This window comes from Apteryx rowi, unplaced genomic scaffold, assembly GCF_003343035.1.
Source record: "Apteryx rowi isolate R43461 unplaced genomic scaffold, aptRow1 scaffold_36, whole genome shotgun sequence".
In the NCBI taxonomy this organism is placed as follows: Eukaryota; Metazoa; Chordata; class Aves; order Apterygiformes; family Apterygidae; genus Apteryx; species Apteryx rowi.
The window spans coordinates 3596098-3612763 of NW_020450085.1; the positions used below are offsets into that span (position 1 = coordinate 3596098).

General features: G+C 41.3%; 1 protein-coding gene across 10 annotated transcripts in view; it reads right to left on the reverse strand.

Annotated features, from left to right (window-relative positions):
• Positions 1–16666, reverse strand: part of DOCK10 (dedicator of cytokinesis 10) — a 166114-nt gene that overhangs the window by 83161 nt on the left and 66287 nt on the right. For all 10 annotated transcript variants that reach the window (XM_026073062.1, XM_026073063.1, XM_026073056.1 and 7 more), the window contains exons 3-5: positions 14916–15005; positions 4849–4931; positions 76–148 (exon numbers count right to left, since the gene is read on the reverse strand). In XM_026073062.1, the coding sequence (XP_025928847.1) occupies positions 76–148; positions 4849–4931; positions 14916–15005 (246 nt within the window). The remainder of the gene's footprint in view (positions 1–75; positions 149–4848; positions 4932–14915; positions 15006–16666) is intronic.

The window sequence follows — 16666 nt, forward strand, 5'->3', positions numbered from 1 at the left end:
ATCACTCTTCAATTGATGTAAGAGCCATAAATAACCCTTCTCCAGGGGAACCCCCTGCCCCCGCAGAATACATACCTCATCTTTATCCACATCTTCATGATCAATTTCGAAGGAGTGTGAAGGCAGTTTCTCTGGTCTACATTCATTCCTGCCAGGAGAGGAAAAACATGTTCCAAAAAAAAAAAAAAAAAAAAAAATTTTTTTTTTTTTTAATGTATAGTCTGAGATAGACTGTTCATTTAATGTACCTGCTATTTCAGGGATGCAACCATCCTGACTTCCCAAGATATCTTCAATACCCCTATTTTGTGATTCTATTAGGTTCTTTAAAAATCACTACAGCTTCCAAAGACAGCTTTTATCTTAAACCCACATATCTTTTTTTTTTTTTTAAACCAATAATATGAAGCTGTAACAGTCCTAAACCCAAGATAAGATCATTGCTTGTTCTTTTCCCTGCTCTTCCATGACACAGAGAGGCAACAAAACCAAACAGTTCCCCCCAAAATACCTCATTTAAGGCTGTCAAATGAGTGAGGGCAAACTGTAAACTTTTTCTAACCAAGAAAAAAAAAATTAAAACTTTTTGCTAAAAGCTTCTACAGTTCTTCAATATTTCAAGATTTTTTTTATACACAAAAAAAGTCTTAAAGTGAATTATAAAAATAGACATCTTTTTGATGCAGTGCCACATAAGAGCTTCATATTGTAGACTGCTAAACAGCACTGAATATGAAAAAGCAAAGCACTTAAGCACTTGCCTAATATTAAGCACATAAGTAATTGCACTGAGGCCTAAAGTACTAAGTTGCAGAATTAAACCTTAACTAATAGCCAGACAATAAGCCAGACAGCAGAAAATAGAAAGATATTTTTAAATGGACAAATCCCAATTGTTTTCTGTGGCCTGAAAAGCATTAAAATTGTTTTCAGATTCTTGAAGATTRTAAATCTCATCTTGAAAACCTTTACTTATCAAGTGAAAGCCTACAAAAGTTGTATTAAACTCCATTATTTATCAGGAAGACCGATTTTGAGAGAATCTAGTTCTCCTTCAGCCAGACTCAGGAAGGAAGGAAAGCAGCAGCACTCTATCCAGTAGAAGGAAGCCGATGCACATGGGAGTTTAGGAAGAATACCCCACAAGCAAGGCTCTTCTCTAAAGTTAGCTGACTTTAGCCCACACTAGTACATGACATTAAATGCCTCCAATTGCTTTTTCCTTTCATCTTCCTAATCTACACCTTATGTATGAATAAACAGAAAATGAAAAAGGGACTCTTTTTTGCAATGCTGATTTCCTCTTTGCTTTCTCTGTTTCAAAATCAGTTTTATCATGTCTCCAATACCCTATTGTAACGGAAGTCAGCATTTCCAAAAAGCCAGGAGAGTGAAATGTGTGCAGTTAAGAGAACACAAGAATTTTTTTAATTCCATTTTAGTTTGTTCTATTTGCAGTTTATTTAACATAATCAACTAGTTAGTTTGGCTAAGAGGAACCTTTGAAATCAATTGACATATATGACATCTATAAAAGAGTTAATTTTTGTCATGGAAATCCATTAGAGGTTTTCCAATATAACCAAGAAAAATTCTTAACCCCTCCCCACCCAAAAGCAGCCAAACTTTTTAGAAAAGCCACCTTTCAAGCTGTCATGTTTTTAGACAGAAACCCAAGGGATTTATTTATTAGTCAGTGCTCAAAATCTCTAATGCTCCCAGGGTAACCTGAGGACAGACTGACTCGAGTCCCCCTCCCCGGCCAAACGCAAGTGGTGACACCACGCGGTGCTTGAGGCTCTGCACTGTTAGGGGACCTGTTACCCCAGAGCTACAGAAAAATGCTTGAGGCAAGCGGGGACAGGAAGAGGGAGCAGGGGAGGGACGGGCTCAGAAATCGGACTGCAACTGCGTTTGGTCCGTCTGCCCACGTAACACGGCAGAGCCTGCCCAGCCTGGCCGTCGGCGCAGCCCGAAACGGAGCCTCTCCACCCAACGCCAGGCTGCCGAGGAGCCGCCTTGCACTACGTTTCCTAGAAAGGAGGAAATCCTTCTGGCCTCTCAGAGCAGCTCTACGAGGCAGCACAGGCTAGGCCACCGATGCTGCAGGTGGCAGAGCAGGAAAGCTGAGAAGGAGACAGTGTTAGGAGCTTGGGACAGGCAGAGCAAAGTCTACGTCATTAGAAACAGGTGGTGTAAAGGAGTTTCTTTAGCATTTTACAGGTATTATGAATTCTCTCTATACAAACCAGTCCCATGAATGAATTCGGGCTGCCTCAAGTTAAAGCTCCAGTAAGTTATCATGTTCTACATCTGCATCCACCAGCAAAATACCACTGTATGCACATTTAAAAAAAAAAAGCCTGCTGATCCAAGGTGCAAGTCTGCAGCACCACCAGAACTGTTGCTGGGGAGATAGTCGGACACCCTGCAGAAGTGCTCCCTTGCTGACTGCCCGAGAAACACTCATCCACTCAAACCCTCCATGTCATTCTCCTTAGAAGAAGTTTTTCCTTTCCTCCTCTTGGGTATAAGTCCTTTCAGGCAGGCAGATAAAACGCGATAAGCAATTAATCTCATTCATTTAGCATACCCTCTTTTTCTCCGCCTACTGCCTCTGCCGATCCATATAGCAATGAAGAATTCCAAGAGAGCAGTTCTGAAATATTTACCAAATGGTGCAGATTGTCACTTTATAAGTGACAGCAAAAACTTTGCTATTAACTTTGTTCCCACATGCACTGCCACCACAGTGCGCACACTAAGCGAGCACTGTGCTTCCTCCACTCCTCCTCTTGCTCAAAAAGCAAGAACACACCAGAGCAGAGCATGAAAAACTGCATAAAAAGAGGTAGTGAGAGCTCAGAAAGGGGAATTTAAGGGGTAGAAAGATCTGAAGAAAACTTTCTGAGGAAGAATACGCTCAGAAATAAACTAAAGCAATCGCTAAACATTCTGGTTGTGCTGTTGCACACTGAGCCCTTCCCTGGTGTTGCAGACCCGAATTCAGTGGGATTACACTGTGGACAGGTTTAGTTCCCAAGGCCTGCTCCATGTGTTTTGTGCCAAATTGCAACTACTTCCCAATCAAAAAGATCAGTATTCAGAAAGCAAATTCAGGCACCTGAATTAATCTTTTTTCTCATTAATTGGCATGGTGTATGACAGCATGAAACACTGCCTGTCCTCACATACAAACAAGGACAAAGTCCTTTCAATGCTGCTGAAGGCTGCTGAGCTCCAGTTCATGTGTTTCTACATGTGAAGCCCTCCCTGAGAAGAGTCAGCACAGCATTAGGCAAGAAGAGTACTTCGGCTGCAGTAAGATGTGGCATTTTAAATGCTGCACCTTTTTCACGATGCAAAACTATATGCTTAACACTCATCCAAAGCCTTTTGAAGTTAGGTGGACTCCAAACCAGCTTTGTTTAAGGCATGTTAAGTGCAAAAGCCATAGCAACCTTCGGCAAACAAAACAGACACTCTTACTATAAGTTTACTTCTGGAGCAGCAAGTAGTGCTGCATTCAAAACATTCCTTAGTGCTGTGCTCTGATGATATAAATAAGATGTTTAGTTATGATCCCTTACGTGCAGGGCAGGGGAAGGAAGATCCAAGACACCGTAATATCTGTGGAGTGTGAACTCATGAAAGCAAAGTCATCATATTAAAATAACCTTCACAGAAGAGGATGTACATAACTGGCTAAAATGTACTTTTGTGCAGAGTAATGCAACCATGTCTATCAAATGCATATTTCATAAGAGCAAAGATGCTTTAGGTTAAATGGAAAAAATGCTGTGCTGCAAATGTTGTTCTTGAGCACTAATGTATTATTTTCTAAAACAATTAGCAAAACTGCTTTTAATGGCTTTTTGTACTACTATATTCACTGTTTGTGAAAATACTGACAAATGAGAGAGGAGCTGCAGATCTGAGAGAAGGCTTACAGACAAAACCCACTAAACACAGCATCTAAAGGGACCATAAGAATCGGTTTATCGATTCCTGCAACAATGGTTTAGTTAGTACCGGTTTCCATTCTTACTCCAACTTAAGTCAGAGCACTCATTCCTGTAGTTGGTGTATATGCACATAGCAATCTTTTTCATTCAGTATCATGATTTTAATGACTCAAATTCCAAGAAAGGAGGTGGTAACACCGCTCATTTAGGCATCCTGTGATTTCATTAACCGCTCTGCAAAACAGTCCTCAGAGTACACGTTCCCTCCCAGAGAAAGGAGTATGGGTAGAAACCCATGCATGAAAGAAAGAACACCAAAATCCTCATTTCTTTCCGCTCAAGTCTCCTCTCGGCACCTTTACATGGCCTCCAAGTACAGACAGGATGAATGCTTGCATGGGCACCGGCACCTTGCTGCATCCTTGCATCACTAGTGCTGTACCAATGCACGCTGTACACATGGGCCCAGATTCTTTTGTACCATACAGCTAATAAATCCTTCAGTGAAATCTCACTCCTCTGTTATATAAAGCAACTAAAAGGAGAATTAATCTCAGATAAAGGTGAGTGACATTTATGCATTATTAAGGAAAACAGAAAACCAGCTTGCCTGTATCAACTGTGCTTTGAATACGCAAATACACTTTTAAGATTTGAATCAGCACTAAACGAGTTTGTTGATACTAGCGAATTCTGCAGAGTCTTGAACTTTCGCTGAAGGACCTTTTCTTCCCCTTTTTAAAAATGCAAGCCACTATAAATATGGTAAAACAAGCAGAGCATACAAGACACAGGAAAGTGCAAATATGGACACAGCTCAGCAAAATGACACAAACCTAAGAGGAAAAAATAAAAAAAAAGAAGAACTTAAGCTAGGTCTTACTGTGGTAAGTGTCGAAAATCTCCTGAATACTGTTCATATTTGTAGTTCACAACATGCCACTGGGAACTGTAATACTTACAAGCCTGAAGAGAAAAGAACAACAACAGAATTACTACCACTGTTTAGACTGCTACAGCGCAGAGAAACATTGGAGGGGCGTTTCGGGTAGATAAGCACAAATTCCTCTCTTTTACAGCTGGGTGCATAGTTCTCAAAGGAAAGGCAATTTCATACATTCCCACATTTTGAAGCACAATTTCCCCTTTAAATCAAAGGCACTGAATCATATAGGAGAAAAGGGGGCGGTTTGAAAGCAACATAGCATGCTTTACTGATTCTCCGCTCCTGCTCTGTAGAAAGTATTGTTAAATCATGTTGCTAATGCCTCAAAAGGTACTACGTAGTTTAGGCATGACTTTCTCCACGCACATTAATTACAGATTATCTCTTTCCATCCCATTTCATTACCTAAGAGTTGTACTGTAAGTACACTTGCCCTACTCTTTTTATTCCCCCTTGTTGCAGGACGAGCCCTCTACTTCTTGTTCTGCCCTTAAGGACTAACCTTTATTGTCTTAACAACATTCAGGAGTACATTAACAGGACTATCATTTCTCATCTGAGGCTCATTTTTCCCTCCACACTGAATTTGCTCAGTCCTCTTACCATCTCCTTGTAGTTCTTATTTTACAAGAGCTTTTAGCCCATTTTGTACCTCTCTTCTGAAATTGTTTTTAATACACCCATCTCTCTTAAATAAGGAGCCCAGATCTGAACGAAGACTATACTGAAGGGTATTGCTATGCTGTTGAGTAGATCAGAATAACTGTGATTTATTTTATGCGGACCTTTTATCAGCATAATTACACATGGTACTACACTTTTAGATGCAATAAGATCACATTATTGATTGTAGCTTAATTCATCACTTGTTAAGTTGTTCAGTTTAACAAATATGGCAGACACATAATTGTGAATAAGAGCATGAAACATGCACATTTATTGGTAAGGTAACATCTACAACAAGAGACACAAATATTGTCAGAATTTCCAGTAATTCTAGCTACAGAGTGTAAAATACAAACTAATAATTGTATAGTATGCTGAAGGATTTACCCCAATATTGTATTTTTTTTTCTCCCCACATCCCACTTCAACAGTTGTACCAGCCCATGCAAGAGGCGCAGGAGAAAAGAGGGAAAGACTCTTAAAACCTAAGAGCAAAAGCTGCTTCCCAAGATGATATGGAAAAAGGAGGCATGTCATGAAGGAAAATGGTGGAGAACTACGGCAGAGAAAGCCGCAGCAGCATTAGGGGGAATTCAAAGTGGGAACAGGAAAGACGATCTTGCAGAAAGGCACAGCAAGGATGACAGTCCAGCAGACAAGGAGAACGGAGTGAAGGATAGATCAAAAAGATTAAAATACAAAAAGCTAAGCAGAAAAAGCGGCTGAAAAGGCAACAAAGGGACATAAGTTAGTGGTCCTCCAGCTGGGAGGATTCGCCAGCCTCTTCTCATGTTCCCGGGAGTCACTGCTTGCAGAGCAGGCTTTGTCTCAGAGGGACCCAGAGGGGACTTATCGGGCCAACTGGAGCAAAAACTGAAATGGGCTGAAAACTTGAAGGTAGCATTTTCTTAACCATACAGAACTGGCTTAGCAAATCTCCTTTTAAAGTCTTGTGTAAAACATGCAGCATATGTGGCCACAAATTAATTTAGGAAAGTAATATGGGGCGTGATCACGCTCTTTTGAGACAACTTTATTTGCTTTTGCATATGGAAAAAAAAAGCAAGGAAGTAGATGCAGATATATAAGCAGTTCTCACCCATATTAAAACAAACTGAATGGTTCAACACAACCACAGGCATTCTGCAGCAGTTATATTCAGAATGAATCTAGAGTCTACTTTGTGGTCTGATATAAATCCTGATTATCTTTCAGACACAGGATGCAGGAAAAAATGTGACCATTAGACAATACAAAATAATACAATAATTACAGATTATTGAGAATGAACATAATATAACTGACTTCAACTTTGAATAATGCCAGACTGTACCTTGTAGGGTCAGGTGAAAAGCCTACACGTGGCACCCATGTTCCTACACCAGTGCCTTTGGGGAGGGGGGCGCTTTGACTTCAAACAGAGCAAGACTTTGTTTTGTGAATCTTCAGCAAAGGACTCAATCATTCTTGTATTTGTGTGAGATAAGTTTTAGTTAAGTGTTTGATACTCACCTGGATTATAAGCATGTTCCTACAGGAGCACCATATATTCTGTACTGCATGAGCCAATGAAAAAGCTCGTTCTGTATGAGGATGAGCACAGACCCTCTAATTCACACTTCCCTTACCTTCTGCTTGAAAAATGCAGAACAACTGAACCTTTTATAGAGAGGATCAATTTTTCCCTGTGGCACTTTCATTACTATTCTATTTAAAAGATGCAATTAATGCTTGCAGATAATTCTGAACACAGACTTATGCAAACACTATAGGCTTTTTACTGATATGGTCAAAAAATTGTTGTGAACAACATCTAGAACAGGCCTCAGTATTTTAGCTTATAACTATAAAGGTTTGTTGTGCTCCTCCAAGAAAAAGCTAATCAAAATAAAAATCAAAGAGGACAAGCAGCACATTCAAGTATCATTCAGTGAATTCACAAGAGACAAGCCAATTCAGTGCAACAGCTAATGCTGCCCTCTAACTAGCTTGTTGTGGCTGGGAGCTGTGACTATTGTAAACCAGATATTGTTAAAATAATAATAATAAAAAACAGTACAGCATTTTCTCTTCAGAATATCCCAACTAAAAATCTTATACTTCTGCTGATTGTATTGACTCTTAATTTTTTTTTATTGCAAATTACTGAATTTGAATAAAGAGGAAAATGATGAAAGTCTGAGTAATGAAGAAAATACCCGTGAACCTGATTTCAGGAGCAAAGAAAACCTTTCTAGAGGCAGAGATTTCATCAAGAGACCAGAATCAGACCTTACTCTTGGCAAATAAAGAGGCGCCATTCCAGAGGACTGTTTAGCTCGTGTGGAGTGTGGGGGAGGAAAAATATAGATGGAGCAATGGAAGCAATGGGACGTGGGAGGGCTGGCACACATTTGCATGAACTTTCTTATTCCACTGTTGGCCAGGTGGCTGTGCAGCCCATTCCCAATGGGTCTATCAATTTCAATTCATTTCCTTTTCTTTTTTGACTTTTTTCCCCCCCTCCTTTTTCCTTGCCCAGCTGGCCTAATTTTTCCTTAGAGACACAGATTACCCTGCAAACATTTTCCACCTGCAAGTTCTTAGCTCTTGTTCTGGCAATGACAGTGCGATGGCCACCTCAGGGAAAGGGACACTTAAAGATCTGCCCTACAATGCAAATCAACCTTTTGGAGAAAAAAATGAAAAAAAATAGGAAGCAAGGGAAACAACTGAAGCAAACGCCTACTCATACTTGAAAGCAAGTATAGTTCCTTTTTTCCTTGCTTGCACTCTCTGACACCACTAGATGGGCAGTCTCAGGGAATACAAGCACACGTATAGAGTCATTCCTGAAAGAGGCAGGCCTCTCGCAGCAAGGCAGTGTGGCACAGAGGAATCCTGCCGCTTCACTGGCCATTTAAATGCAGCTATTGCTGAGGCGGAAAGCAGAAGATGTTAAATAGGTTAGGATGAGGCAACGCAAGAGTTTGGAAAGAGAAAGCAGGACGGTGGCGTGCTGGATGTGGCCACCGCGCCGAAGGGGAAGCTGCACAGAGCACGCTCGGTGCTCGGTCTTGTGACCAGGGACACACATGACACCGGTACAACGGCCTCCCCAAGCGTCCCCCCTCCCTCGAGACAGCGGAAGGACGCTGCGTGGGCACGCGGGAAGGTGGAACACCCTGTAATTACCCAGGTCGAAATTCAGCCACCCACCGCAGGTCAACTCCTGCTCCCGCACGCCTGTGACCAGCACGGCAGCCTTGCTACGGGCTGCGAGCAATCTGCACCTTCAGATTATGGCTCTCAAAAACTACCTCCAAATTAACACAGTTCACATACACAGTAAAGTACAGTGAGACTGAAGTTCAACAAGCCAAAGTATTAAAATATGCTATTTAAAAATATTAGACATTTTAAAAATATTTACCCCTTCAACTATCAAAAAACCCCATGGTCCTTTGATAATATACCTCACTGTCCTGCTACAGCACTTCTTTAAAATACTGAAGACACTTAAATTTTTAAGTTGGGGAAATCTACCCTGTGATGAACAACAGCAAAGCTTTGGTTCTGACACTTGTCAGCTGGAGTTCCCACTTTAATATGGCTTTGAAACATATAAGAACAAGATTAGCCTGTGGACAAGAATGCTTGAGGAATCAACCATATTGGCACAGAACCGCTTACAGTAATGATACAGAAAGTTTAAAGCTGTGACTTTTTTTTTTTTTTTTTAATGTTATGACTAATAAAACTCTTGCTTAATAACTATTTATAGGTCCTGTAATGACAAAGTGCAACACACCAAATGGAGAAATCCTCCAGATGAACGACAAGGGCTCTAAAAATTTATTACGAACAACAGCTACAACTCCTGTATCTGGAAAGTCTGCACAGGACAGTTAAAAGGAATATGTATGAACACTGTGCCTCCAACAGACAGAATGAAATGGACATCATCCATTAAGTGATATTTCAATGCTGTTATACTTTCCATTTTGATGTAGTGCTTTTCAGCCAGCAGGATTGCTACTGCTTTAAAGATGAAGTGTAAGGATTATAATTACACCCTCAGATGCAGAGATGCCAATACTAGGGTGCAGGAAAGCTCTCTGGCGTCTCAACAGCTTTCCCCAGCAAGCTGGTTTTTTCACTGTCATCTCTGAGTCATTTCCATAAGTTAAAACACCACAACATGACATCAAACATTGAGTCATTAGACAGGCATAAGTCACCCTGCAGGCTGTGCAAGGAAGAGGACAGTTTCAGGTGGAGAAGCAGACAGCTATTACTATACTCCGTAACCTTCCTCAAATTCCCTTGCCTTGTTCAATGCATGAACGATTGCCAGATGCCCCATACAAGACATTATCAGACCACACATTCCATAACTAGTTTCTCTTCCCAGGCTTTCCAACAGGTTGCTAAGACGACAACTGCCTAGATGTCCAAGATCTGAAGGAAGTCAGGGGCTCTACAGTAGCTTGTAAAGCTACAAGCATGCTCAAACACAGCTTAAGAGTGCTAGTAGATTTCTGATGGAGACAGGCCTGACTTGAAACCTGCTTTAGTCAGCCGTTTGATGACATTTATGAGCCCCAAATCAATCCCTTTGCATTATAGTAGGTCACACACCTCAATGAACAGTGGAGGAGTGCACACTAGACTCTAGCACTAGGATTTTAAGAATGCAAAGTGAACTCCACCAACTTCACTAAAACATGGATGGGACCACCAGTGATGAGAGCTCTGTATATACAGAGAGCTGATCCAAAGCACATCAAGTCACCAAAAGAGTCCCTTCCCTAAGCAGCCACAGCCACTGGATCTGACTTGTGAAGCAAAGGGATGGGTCAGGAGGTACCCAGGCTGCTCGGGAGGGAGGGAGGAGACAGCTTCTCAAAGCTGTTCACCATTACACTACACAAAGTAAGGAAACTTCTTCAGCAAGCTGCACTGTCTTCCTCCTGCTTTTGCACAACTCCCAGCATACCCCCATCATTCAGGTGTCCAGCCCTTATGCAAATGTTCTTCCTAAAAACATGTCCAGATAGCATCTATCATCTCTGGAGAGAGCATCGAGCTTGAAATAGTTTATGAAAGGATAAGGGACAACTAATATTTATCTTACAGATTTTCTTTCATATATATCTAAAATTTCACATATATATATATATTATATATTTCAAAGATATACAAGTTTATATATATATAAATGGTGTGTGCATACGTGTGTATGTATATACAGATACAAATGTACACTGATTTGTTGCAAAACATTATGGGATTAAATATCTTGCAATTAGTAGCTCAAGTCCCTCAAAACAAAGTATAACTCTGAATTGCAAAATACCCTGTCCTCTAACATTTCCAAGTGAAATGTGGAAAAAAAAAAATTTAGGATTGCCATTTGATCTGCTTATTCAGGAATACAGAGTTGGGAAAGGCCACATTAGCAACGTTTTCATGATCTAACAGGAAGAATCTTATTTTGTTTCTTACGGAGTGAATGTTTCTATTTGCCAAAAAAATGGACCATGAGGACAATGCTGATTGGTATAAATACACGTACCAGACTCTGTAAGGAAGAGAAAACGATTCAGAACTTGAGAGAAAACTGAATGGTACAGTACTGCATTCAAGGCCATTAGGAACGCTCAGGAAAAATAAACTTTGAAAACTTTTTTTCTGGCTTTAAAAGTATCTGGAATCTTCACTATTCTTGGAACCCGATTTAGTTACTCAAACTCCTCCAGCCTAAGAAAAGTAAGGGTGGAAAAATCCAAAGGAAAAATCTCCTAAGAGCATTACAGCTATAGGAATGATACATTCACGAAGTATTATCTTTGGAGTATAACAAATACCAGTTTCAGTAGAAAGGAGAAGATTAGAGATCTTGTTTAAAGTAAATTCTTCTATCACAGTCATTATCATAATATCTGAACACTACCCAACAGAACTTAGACTGATATCTGCTACAAATTTTCTCTCCCTGGTAAGAATTGTGTATAGTACAATATCTTGCTTTGGCAAGGGTTTCCTAGGGCCTTGGTAAAAGGAAGGGAGAGATGAAATTTTTAGTATTTTATGTAAACACCTGCACCCTTAAACATATTGCTATGCACCAATGTTAGCTAATGCAACATCAGCAATACAGCATTTGTATACTGCAGATGGTGTATTATGGTCTGCTAAGTTCCAGGAGGGAAAGGCACAGCCTGGGACCCACTCTCAAGGAAGTTCTCTTCCTGCTGTCACCTGGAATCTGTGGGATTTCCGCAGTGCCAGAGGAAGTCCAGTTATCTACTGCCCTCAACTGAAACCTTAGGAGAGGCTATCTGACAAAGTAAGGAATAGATTCAACATACTCACTGCTGCATCTGATGAGAGGTACCAGTGGTGTTGTGGGCTAACAGGAATTTAAAAAGCACTTAAGGCCCAAGTAAACTGAATTGCTGTAGAGTATCCAAGAGGTAACACAATAGTAAATAACCAAGACCATGCCATTATCACTCAAAAAGGAGCAAATTACCTCGCTCATAGATGACAGAGATATTATTCATGTGACCTGCTATGTGATAGTTTTTGGTTACTAAGGAATCTAAAAGCAGCATTAGAGTGCTGATTTGGCCAAGTTAAGGCACAAATCCTCAACTACAGATAGACAACATCAAGTACTATCCTATACTTAAACCTTTCTCAGGAACAGCAGCCTCATCTTGCTTGATCTAGCTTGTCACCTGTGAAACCGATATTTCATATGCCATCAAGTCATCCTGGAGTGGCCATAAGTAGCCTTTACAACCACTTGTAAGGGTTTGGTCAGGGAATCTGAGTAAATCCCTGAACAGTCATATATAGAGATGTTAACAAGGACTGGGCGGGGGAACCCTTGAAGGACCCCAGCAGTGAAAGGGCTCGTGGTGGAAACAAAGTCTTCCTACTGTCACCAAAAGGAAGCAAGCCTCCAGGAAGGGACAAACAGGGTTTTAGGGCATTACTGCAGACTTCTGACAAACCTTTTAAATGACCTAAGAGTACTTTATGGATAAGACCACCTGACCGACACCAAATGCCCAGAGGAATGAGATGGAAGGAGATCACTGATCTAGGCTGTTGAAGCAGTTTCAAAACCATATCCTCGCCCTGTCACACCGTGTCACATGAAGAAACTTAGTTTCACCTTCAATAGCAGGCCCTTCACTTGTAGTTAACTGACTCGCTCCCTTTCTTTGTGCGGCAGCTTGCTAAATAGCATCCATTAACAGTCAGAGACAGCTGTTACCACTTACGGGGAACACCAACATGACTTCAGTTAGATGAAGCCATACATTGTCTTTGTATAGCTTCCCTAACAGCCTGATCAGAAATCAGACATTTGGTTCTAGGTTGCAACTGGCTACTGTTAGTTAAATATGTACAAGATGGATGCCCTCACCGATCATGAGACCACTGCATATTCGAAGAAAGACATGAACAAGATGTTGGCTTTTTCACAGCTCTAAAAAAGTAGCGAAGGTCACAAACTCAAGTCTTGCACAGCTGTCCAGAACTATTTAACAACTACTGAACACCAGTCTGGAACACAAGCAGACTGTCGATGGGTCAAATCCACACTGACTTAATATAGGTTTGTGCATTTGCTGCAGTGGACTATAATGACAGACCTTCACAGCACCTGGGGCTCAGTTTTGCTTCATTTTGGACTAGAAACCATCTTCTTCCTGGAGCTTAATCTCCTTTATATATAGCTTTTGGCTATGAAGCAAAGTGGAACATATGTATCACTACTTTAAAAGAGGGTCTTATCCTGCCATTATTCTATGTACAGTCCTAGTTCTGTAGCACTGTTTTTTCCATTGCTTTGCTCTTCTGCCCCCCTTCCCTTGGCTCAGTGGTATTGCAGAGAAAGCTAATAGTTCTGTTCAATATGTATTTTACCAGGTTGTCATTAGTATCCCCTTGGAGTATTCAGCTGTAATGGTTCCCAGATACTATGCACTATGTTCCATTTTTAGATCCACCACCTTCCCCGTAAAGAACTAAGGACAGTGCGGGCCTTGCAACTTGTGGGACCTTAAAATAAAAAGCAGACCCCAAAGGGTTGAAAGGGCAGGGAGACTTCTGGGAAGACAGATAATTCCCCAAGCTTTCTCATCTTTTAACCCCACTGTCAGATTAAGAGAGATGGCAAGGTTCAGATGATTTGAGCTGGCAGTAAGATGTTACTGCTCTTTCTAGACTTACTGCTGGAGAGAGAAATAGAGCAAGCCTGTAAAATGTCATGTTGCATTGAATTCAACAGCTACATTTCTGCCTAATCTTGGATTTTATTTTTTCTAACCCCTGGGTTTGTCTGCAACTGAGTTTTCCTCAACAAATTATCTTACAGTTATAGTGCACATGAAATAGGCTATACTCATTCAAACCAGAAAGCCAAGTGTGCAATCTGTGAAAAAAGACAGAACACATGCATTATGGGATAATTAAGTGCATGCAATTAAATCCCTTGTAGAAGCTGGATGAAAATTTGGTTCCATATATCTGTTTTGTTAATGCAAATAACCGGATATATTTTACATCTATAGTAAAAGAGAAGGTTCAGAGAGCTGTCCAAAGTAAATTCCATTGAACAGTGCAGCCAGCATGTCCGATGCAAAGTCCTTCAAAGTGATAAAACCACTGATAATGAGAAGTAGCCCCGAGGTAGCAGGAAGAGCAAAGCAGAATCTTCTCCTGAAGCCCGAGACCAGGCACGGAAGCAGGACAGACTATATTCTTGGTAAAGGTAGAGCAGTTAAACACTCCTAGTTGGGTTCTAGTTGCCATACAAGAATTTTGTTTGGACTTTCTATTATAATGGGGAATAGCCTTCAGATACTGACAATAGAATATAAACCCCTTCTAATCACTCACATTCCAACTATTCCTCAGATAGTGATAACATACATTTCAGGAGAAGATACACAGGCAAACAACATTACAATAACTCTAACAGTTCCAAAATAGCGTCAAATGGGGGGGGGGGTTGTTTTTTTTTTTTTGGAAAAGTATCAGTATTTTCAAAGTGCAAAGCATTCAGGACACCAGTGATTAGCACTCATGTAAAGTTACCAATTCCTACAGACTAGTAGTGACAGAGAATGCAGTTGGAAGACACTAGCCTGAGAGGCAGATACATTTACAATTTTTTCTAGATACAAATATCTCAGAACAAGCATCTGCAGACAACATGCTGTTAAAAAACACCTGAGCAATATTAAAAGAAAAAGATGTTCATTATTAACATAGTAAGCCTCCCCCAAAACCTCAGTTTTATTTAAAGTTAAAGGATACACACAGTAGGTATTTACCTCTTTAACAAATAAATTTTCTGCTTTTCGTTCTGCATCTTCAGGTACAGAAGGATACAGTGTCCTGATTTCCAATGAAATTGTATCTGTCTGACAACAAATAAAAAAAAGCAAGTTAGCCAGAGTGAGAGAACAACGGTTTTGTCTCATGAAGAGGTTAAGAACCAGTATTATTATGGCTTGCATTTTCAGTTTGTCATGCAGCCAATACACATGCACATCAATGACTGCAATCCAACTCCCTCCCACACAGACTTTCCAATACTATCAGCTAAAGCATTAATTACAAGGAAGAGCACTGGTCAAATGGATTTCTGGGAATAAGCTTGTGCCAAGCAAACTTACTTCAATCTCTGATAAAGGGGAAAAAAAAGTCATTAATGGATAACATCCTAATTCTTACCAGTATCCTTTCCCAAAGGATATACTCCAAGTCCCACTGCCTTACATGCTTCCCTTCTGCCCCTCTTCCCTTTTCAGCAAAGGAATGTGGGAACAGAACTAAAAGTTTTGACTTTTTTGGACAGAGAAAAGTGGAGCATAAAGTCAGCCCTGATAAGCTGCAAAACGACTGCCACAGGCCAGCTTGACAGCAAGGGAGTGAGGGGATCAGGGAGCAGCTTCCCAGCCCAGCTTTTCCGGCAGCAGGCCCAGCACACCAGCAGGGGATCTACACAGGACTCATGATGGTCGTATGATCCTCTTTCAGCAACAACGGGCCCTGCACAAGTTAAGGAACTTTTTGAAAAGCAGCTCCCAGCTGAACTGGTTTGTCAGGACCTTGGCAAGAAACCACAGAGCTGGATCTCCAAGAGGTCTCCACAACGGGCCAAACTCCCCTTGGATCCCACCAGGCCACCAGCTGGGCTCCTCTGCGCCGACAGCAGCACAGGCAGCCACTCCACAAAAATCACATGAGGGGAGGCTTTGGGTACTTCAAGTTAATCCAGATACAGCCCACTTGTTTTCTAGGCTGCGAGGGGGGGAAACAAAGACAACCCAGGAGAACAGATTTTGCTCTGGGTTACGATGGAGTGGTGACTCCACTCAAGGCGAAGAAGGAATTAAACCAGAAGGAATCTGCTCTCACAGCTCCTTTTCTCCCCAGTTATGGATCAGCGTGTGATTTCTGGGGGAAGGCCTAGGGCGTACAGCTGGTCCGGTATGAAGAGCCACTGCTCAGTAATACCACCAAGCAGCCCGTAGCATCCACTGCTGAAAACCCACAGAGGATCTGCTTCACAACCCAGTCTCCGATAGAAAGTGATTGTTTTTCTGTACATACCACTGCATAAATCCAAGCACCCAGACTCTACATGACAATTACCTGGCTATTAGTCACTCAGTTTTCCTTACAGCTTAAACACAACATGCTGGTTCCCCCCCATCGCTCTCCATATGAGTAATTCTGAAAGAACAGCATGTATCACATAGGCAGATGCAAGCACCATGGGATTCCCCAAACTTTTTCTGTTTCATCTGGATAGCTCAGGATACAGTGTGGTTACAACACTTCTGGTCCCACAAATAATGATGGTGCCTCCCTTTTCTGTAGGTGGTCCTGAAAAGGCTACATCCTGGGACACAGCTGAAATCCCCCAACGTCACGGGGCCGTCAGACACGGCTCTTCGTGGCGCTGGGGCCCAGCTACCAGCAGCCACAAAACACGCACACTGCCATCCCATGATATCACCACTGCTAAAGCTCAGCTGCTATTTCTAGAGCTAACATAGGGCAGGAGGACACATAA